This window comes from Corvus brachyrhynchos, unplaced genomic scaffold (genome assembly GCF_000691975.1).
Source record: "Corvus brachyrhynchos isolate BGI_N302 unplaced genomic scaffold, ASM69197v1 scaffold46, whole genome shotgun sequence".
Classification (NCBI taxonomy): domain Eukaryota; kingdom Metazoa; phylum Chordata; class Aves; order Passeriformes; family Corvidae; genus Corvus; species Corvus brachyrhynchos.
Window position 1 is genome coordinate 196,355 of NW_008238838.1, and position 7,705 is coordinate 204,059.

At 53.3% G+C, this 7,705-nt stretch overlaps 1 protein-coding gene across 4 annotated transcripts; it reads right to left on the reverse strand.

The window, feature by feature from the left end:
* LOC103618463 (transmembrane protein 45B) lies at positions 1–7,307 on the reverse strand. 4 transcript variants are annotated; one of them, XM_017738562.1, is made up of 6 exons: positions 7,218–7,307; positions 2,883–3,081; positions 2,407–2,619; positions 1,598–1,782; positions 815–960; positions 1–559 (listed from the first exon to the last, which is right to left on the reverse strand). In XM_017738562.1, the coding sequence occupies exons 1-6, from the start codon at positions 7,239–7,241 to the stop codon at positions 430–432; spliced, it is 897 nt and encodes a 298-aa protein (XP_017594051.1). In that variant the 5' UTR covers positions 7,242–7,307; the 3' UTR covers positions 1–429. The 4 variants fall into 4 exon arrangements, with proteins under 4 accessions (XP_017594051.1, XP_017594052.1, XP_017594053.1 ...); XM_017738563.1 differs by lacking the exon at positions 7,218–7,307 and adding an exon at positions 6,495–6,600; XM_017738564.1 differs by lacking the exon at positions 7,218–7,307 and adding an exon at positions 6,365–6,438.
* Positions 7,308–7,705: the final 398 nt, after the last annotated feature.

Genomic DNA, 7,705 nt, shown 5'->3' on the forward strand with positions numbered 1-7,705 from the left:
GTGTGTTAAAGCACTTTATTGGTGAACACGGATACCCTGTACATTCAGTTGTGTACAAAACCCTCTCCATTAACACCAGAGTGAACGACAGCCACCAGGAGCTTTGAACGCTGGCTTGGCTCCCTTCTGAGGAAGCAGAAGGGAAAATAATTTTTAAAAAATAGATTTGCCACACCAGTTGGACCCCACCAGCAAACGAGTCCTGCAGTCTGCAGCCTGGGCTGCAGCTCAGAGCATTAAAAACTTGTGGCTACCAAAGGGATGCACAAAGAAAGGCTTTGCATCCCCTGCCACACTCTGCTCAGGGTCCTGCCTCCTACTTCTGAAGCTCCACTGTCAAGTGCTGCTGTAGTTTATCAAGACTAATTAAAAACCTCATGTCAAGTGCTCTAAAACAGCAGGGAAGAGATTTCCATGCCCGCCATAGCCTCATTTGTCATCTGAGCTGCCCTCCGGCAGCAAGGCACCACTGGAGCTCTTCTTCCCTCTGTGAAGGCACAAGCCACAGTCCAGCTCCACGTCGATGTCCCCAAATTTCAGCTGGCAGGACTCATTGCAGCTGCAGGAGAGACAGTGACACTGGTCAGGGATTTGTGGGTAGTGAGAGCCACTGGCTCACCCCACCCTGCTTGGAAAGGCTGCTCTGTGGTGGCATGGAGCCCACCCTTTCCAGCCCAGCCATGCTTGGCTATGCAGGGACACCCACACTCCTTGTCCCATGACACACTGGTGCATGGATTTCCCACCCCAGTGTTGGGTCTAAGCATTGCTCTTGGCCACCCCAGCCCACGCCCTGTACCAGGACCCCTCATACCAGCGGGTCATGGCAGCGTTGGTGGCCATCACCACGAGAGCACCCACGTAGTGCCAGCAGAAGCACATGGTGAGGAACAAGAGGTTGCTGGGGTCGCTCTGATCCCAGCCTGGTCCTCCCCACGGAGGGGACAGCACGAACCCAATCTGATCACAGATGAAAAAGAAGTCAGGCTTTAGCACATCCCTCCTGTTTTCAGCCCACCTCCTGCAGCTGACTGTGGACTAGAGGCACTATAACCCCAAGTAACACCTGGGGCACTGCCCTTGGCTTCCCCAAGCACCCTTGCCCCCTCAGACTGACACAAGGGTGTCAGGAGGAGGTGGATTCTCTTCAGACAATCCTTAGGGCTTGCAGTGCAGCATCCTGAAGAAAGATGACGTCCCAAAGGTGACATTGCCAGTCTGTACATTTCCCCCTAGACCAAAAGCTGGGTGATTATGTGAGAGATTTCCAGATGTTTCCAGTTACTTGGAACAAACAGAGGAAGAAAATGGACCTAATGAAATTTAAAAAAATTCATGATTGTGGTTTCCTTCCCTTGGGAGCTCCGATTTCCACTTTCCATTCATTTCCAGGTCTGTCCATGCTGCTACACTACACATGCACTTCTTCACAATGGCAGCTCTGGCACTGAGCCTCATTTCCTCTTCTTATTTACAAAGATATTTGAACAGCCTACAAGTTTAACCCCAACAGATGTGCCTAAAAGGGCAGAGCAGCCCCACTCCACTTGCCTTCCTGGGTGGAAGGCTCTGAGGAGAATGCTGGATACACACTGACCTGCCAAAGCCAAGAGCCCTGGAGAAGGAAGGAGCTGGTCCTGAAGGTCTCCAGGATGATATGGTCTCGGAGGAACACCTCTAGGAGGGCACAGAAGACTCCGGCAAAGATAGCCATGGCCAGCAGGGAGTGGAGGTGGTGGTCCAGCACAGCATTGCTGTAGTCACGGAAACAGAAGAGCAAACCTGCCAAGATCCACCCTGTGTTAGCAAAGGACACTCTGGGATTTTTCTCTTAAAAGATCATCTGAAAACTCAGACTATGCTCCAGGCCTTGCCATGATCTACCTTGGGGGGAAGAACCAGAGAGCCACCAGCTGCGGTCACCACCTTCCCTCTGCAATGACCAGGCAGCCCCAGCACCGGCTCTGCTCTGCCCCAAGGAACCCCTGTGCCCCTGTACCTGTGGGGATCCCTGTGCCCCAGCCAGGGCTGCAGGAGGAGCACAGGGATGTGCACCTTGAGCTCAAAAGATGGTGGGGAGCTTTGTCTCAGGGTCTGTCCCTCTACATCCAACCAAGGTGGGGAGATGACACCTTTTTGTAACTCCAGAGTGAGCAAGTTGCTGGCCACCAGGAGAAGCACAGATCCCTCAAGCATCCCCTGTGGCATCCAGCTATGGCTGAATCCATATTTAGGAGGAGCAAGGAGCGGGTGACAGTGTCACACAGCCAGTGCCATCGTGCATCCACACCCCCTCCAGCTCTGCCTTTGGGGCTCCTAGACTGCCCAGGAGCCGTCACACCCATGAGCACGGCAGCAATTCCTTATTCCGTGTCCCCTCCTCCCCCAGCACCAGGTGCAATTCACCTTCCACGAGCAGAGCCAGGGACAGCGAGAGCCGGTCCAAGCCCGGTGGCAGCTTGAGCGGGGAGTGTGAGATCAGGTCTGTGATGCCAGAGAGGAGGAAGAACAGGTAGATGGTGGAGTAGTGCCAGGGGGTGAGGTCAGTCCAGCTGTGCGTCTTGGGGCTGTACAGCTGCAGGTGGGGACCCGTGGGGACAAACTGCTCCACCAGTATCCCTGGGCAAAGAGAGAAAAAGTCACTTTTCCTTATACACAGGGAAATGACAGATCTGAGGGAGTGTTCCTTTGCAGGGATGAAGCCATAGTGGTGTTTGCCCAGGAGAGCAACAGCAAGGTCCCGTCCCAGGGCGTGCCACAAGCATGTCCCCAAGCCCTACTGTGCCAGAGGTTTCCCACTACAAACAGCCCCAGCGTTGTGGGGAGAGTGGCTGCTGTGTTAGTAGATATTGGGGCAGGGACTCACCATCGTAATCTCTTACCTACTAGAGCAAAGAAAGCTTTGACTGCCCCTTCGAAGAGCTCTGCGCGCCCGCGGCCCCGCTGGCCCTCGGCGTCACCTCTCCTTCTGAGGTACTTCAGGGGGTACCGCACTGACCACCACAGGCCAAAGGCGAAGAAGAAAGTGCCCCGGAGGGCACTGCCCAGAAAACTTGTTGGCATCGGGCTCGTTCTCCGGACCTGCAAGGACAAACAGCGCCTGATGGCCAACCTAAAGCATCCCCAAGGGAGTTGTTGGGCTGCTCAGCATCCCCAGGGATCCACATCCTGACAGAGCAGGTGCACATGGCTCAGCTCAAACAGGGAGTACCAGAGATGGATATCAGCACGGGGAAGCTGCCACTGTGCACCACTGTGTGTGTGTATTTGTATTCCTGTGGCTGCACGTAAAATCATCAGGACTTCGTGCCACACAATAGTACATTAGTGCCCAAGAATGCGTAACAGCTATTAGGAGAAGAAACACAACAAAGTTTTTACCAATAAAAGCAACATGACAGTTATTTGCTTAGACCATGAACTTGCTCCAAATGAGGCAATTACCAGGGTGTGAATTCAGTGCTGGATTAGGACCTCCAGCCAGTGAAGGCTTTTCTGGGCTGTGCAGGAGGAGGCAACCCAGGAACCACTACCCCTTGGAAAAAGAGCCTCATGCATATTCCACGCAACCTTTGTGTGGCACACAAGTGGTGATTTGACACAAGAGATAAAAGCCTTGACTAAGTCAGATCAATGCCAGAGTACCAACCAAGAAGGATGGAGATGAGCAAAGGTACACCAAATTTATATCCTGCAAAGTATTTCAGCCCATACCAAAATTCCTGAGAAAAATCCCAGTGTAGCAAGCACAGAAAGGAATAAATAATGATCTAAGAGTTTCTAGCATTGTTTTACCTTGGGATGGTCTTGTTCCCTCCAGAAAGACCTCTCTCCTTGCTCTCTGTAAGCTTCTACCAGCTAAGGAGGACTCACTTTTCTCCTCCTCATGGGCTTTCCAGTCCTTTTCTGCAGCTCAGATGTGCACAGAGGAAGGCATTACTCATCCCAAAGCTTCCACACCGACCTGCCCTTGCATCACAAATCACATCCTCGTTGTGTTTATAAATACCAAAGCAAATTACAGAGGCTGGATGAACAACTCCAGCACGTTCTCCGAGTCCTCCCACACTAGAAAGTAATTAGGCACTGCAAAACAAGGGTAGGATGTGGTGTGGCAAGTGCCTGAGGTGAGGGAGAGATCGGCAAGACGTTCCAGGTTGGGTTTTGGCTGCAGAGCCGGCATGGGTCAGACTGGCTCAGCTCCGTGTGGTAAACACAGGACTGGAATGTAGAAACCATTGTCATCCTTTGCATCTCTGGGACACAGGCAATCTGGGAAAGGCTCAAATCTGTGCTAAGGCTTCCTTTCAGGATGGAAGTTACTAAACAGCCTTTCAGGTAGGTGAGAAATGCCCCAGCCAGGAGCTGGGGATCAGGGATGGCTCTCTGCTCTATTTTGGGTGCCTACATTAGGGTGAGATGGCTGATTCCCCAGGAGAACCCACGTCTTTCCTGATTATAGCCTGGACATCCCAGCCAGGACACTTATTTTCCCTGCACAGACATCTACATCCGAAGTGACTAACAACAATGCCCATTTAAGCACAGCACAACTGCGTGATATATAACCAAATTTTACCATTGTCCTACTTGTGACTGCAAGGGCAACAGCCTGAAGCTGGAGTGCACCCTGATCGAGAGACATGTCAGGAACATTAATTTGACATGATTAACTGGTGGAGAGAAGGAGAGCAGAGACATCCCAGAGCCCAGAAACGACAAACATGTCCCACCTGCAGCTCCAGAGGCTGCTCCAAGCCATGCCAGCATCCGGGATTAACCCGGGGATCTGTCGCCCCACACCCACCTGCCGTCTCCCCCTTCACCTGAGTTACCAGCAGACCCAATCTGCTGTTTCAGAGCTGGAATCTCCTACCCTGACCATCCCCCTCCCCAGCAGAGCAGCCTTGCTCTTCCTTGCAGTGCCAGGGACCTTTTGCTTTGCAACCCCTCAGCAGCCCAATCCAGCAAGGCTTTGGGGAGTTGTCACGAGTCTCCTTTGCTTCCCGGCAACTGGAAATAGCCCTTCAGCAGCCACCATGGATCCCAGAATGGTTTGGGCTGGAAGGGACCTTAAAGCTCATCTCATTCCAACTCCTTGCTGTGGGCAGGGACATGTTCCACTGGATCAGGTTGCTCCAAACCCCGTCCAACATGGCTTTGAACAATTCCAGGAATCCTGCCATGTCCTGGGGCATCTCTCTTGTAGCAGAGATGTCCCAAACCACCATCAGACAAGCAGAAGCTTGCATGTAACTCACTAACTAAAAAAAAACCCAAAAAACAGAACAACCCTCCTTCTTTTATGAAACATCCACTATTCTGCAGCAAAACCAGACGTTTCCAAGCAACAGTCCACTCGCACAGCTCACGTATTTGAGGCACAGGAAAACAACCCCCCACATTCACAGAGCCCCTCGACCAGCCCAACGAGCCCAGCCCTGACACCCTGACCCCACTGGCTTCCCCCACTCCAGCTTTGGAGCCCACGCTCCCATGAAAGCTCATTTAGCTCCAAGTAAGTGGCAGCCAGGAAAGAGCAGAGACACCAGGCTGTTTATTCCTCCTGGGAGCTGGTCTGTCTGTCAGAGCACTTGAAATATGGCTGCAGTCAGAAGTTATTACCTGAGCTGCCTTTCTCCTTCCACAGCTTCCAGGCTGTGAAGCTCCTGCTTAATTCGCCATAGGGGAGCTGCCTGCTGTCCTGACAGAGCCTTGTCTGACTGCTTGCAGCCTCCTCAGGCTTGGCTTGGGAAGGACAGCACTCCTGCCCCGCTCCCAGGCTCTCCCCTGGAGCCATTGCAGCTCCAGACCCATCACCATCCATGATTTTGACCTCACTTGCTCTCATGGGGGGATTGCTGCTGTCCCTCTGGACACACCAGCGTTCCATACAAGCACCCATGGGTGCAACCATCAGCATTCCAGGACAGCCAACTTGTGTGCAGAGGGCAAGCTCAGCACCTGGCCACAGGCATTTGGAGGGTCTTCTCTTTGTGAATCCTCCTTCACCCTTGAACACTTTCAGGGATGGGGCAGCCACAGCTGCTCTGGGCACCCTGTGCCAGGGCCTGCCCACTCTCACAGGGAAGAATTTCCTTCTAATATCCCATGTAACCCTTCCCTCTGGCAGTGGGAAGCCATTCCCCCTTGTCCTGACACTCCAGGAGTCCCTCTCCAGCTCTCTTGGGGCTCCTCTAGGCACTGGAAGGGGCTCTGAGGGCTCCCCAGAGCCTTCTCCTCTCCAGGCTGAACAACTCCCATCCTCTGCTATGATGCGGCTCCAAATCACAATAACCTCCCCTAAAAAAGGGCTAAAGCCAGAGATTTCTGGCACCATCAGCACCACTTCCACCGGCCTCACCCACAGCTGTCATCAAGCTGAACCTTTGTCTCTCAGAGAGGTTCTCCCCACGTGCCTTCTTCCCAAGTTCCCACAGCTGTGTCCATTCCATGGCACAGCTGCTCACCAGTGTGTGGATGGAAGAATTTACCTGTGACTCCTGCCGGTCCTTCTCCCTCTCCAGATGTGTCAGCAAGGAGGTTATTACTCAGAAGAGGCAGATAAAGGGAGAAGCCACCATGGGGAGGTGCCCCTCAGACAGGATGTTTGGAGCTGAACATCCTGAGGGCCAGTTCGAAGCACCCTGAGTCAACCACCTTTCACAACCTGGGCCACCTCCCGTCTGCTATTAAAAAAACAGCAACAGCTCTCCTGGAGTTTGCCACAAAAATCAGCATAAGCAGCCAATTTCTGTTCCCATGGCAACCACGTATATTCAGTTGTTACAGTGGGGCTGGGGGTGACTGGGGAAAGAGCCAGGAAGAGATAAGGCGGCAGTGAGGTCTGACAGGGCTCTGCTGGAAGCCTCTGAGCTGGGTTGCCAGGGACACGATAACCCTTTTAGGGGGTCCAATCTTATAAAAGTTGCCTGAGGGCAGGAGATTTTGGGCCAGAAGCTCGCAAAGCAGAGCGAAGTCTTTGTGAGCTCCACCTCCCAGCCCACAGCAGCTGAGAAGTGGGGGGCCATGGCCCTCTCTCCCCCAAAAGATGGGCAGGCAAGACACAGCAGCCTGTTTCCACTCATTTTTTCCTCTCTAAAGCACAACGCTGCCCTTCACCAAGCAACCACAGACAGAAGCCACCTCGAAGCTGCTGCCCATCCCACTGATGGCTGCAAAGATGAACAATGCAAGTGCTTCAGGCAAATAAATACCTCAGGCCACCTGAGTGTCCCCATGTCCTTCCACAGCACTGAGCTGATGGTGCAGAAACACCCAGCATCACCCCAGAGCACTGCCCAGGCCCCTGACCCCAGGGCAGCCACATTCCCAATCCAGCAGTTCTCCAAGGAAGTTGTGTATTTATCTCACTCGTGCTGCCAAACCCACCCCGAGCAAGCCTGCAGGACCAGCCCTGCCTGGAGCCACACGTGTGAGCCAAGGCTGGAGCAGCACTGGAAGCAAAGCAGCCTCCCCAGGGTGATGGGCTGTGGTCCAGCACAGCCAGAAAAGCCACCAAGCCATAGCCAGGAGCCTTTTATTCCCATTATCTTCATATCAAGTGGGAGGAAGGAAGGAAAACAAGAGGCTGTGCTGTACATCCAGCACTGCTCACTTCCAACGGTGCCTGAGAAGCAGGATGAGTGGAACAGGGATGAGCACACCTGCAAAAGGGTCCTGAGGAGCCCACAGTAGCAAAGGG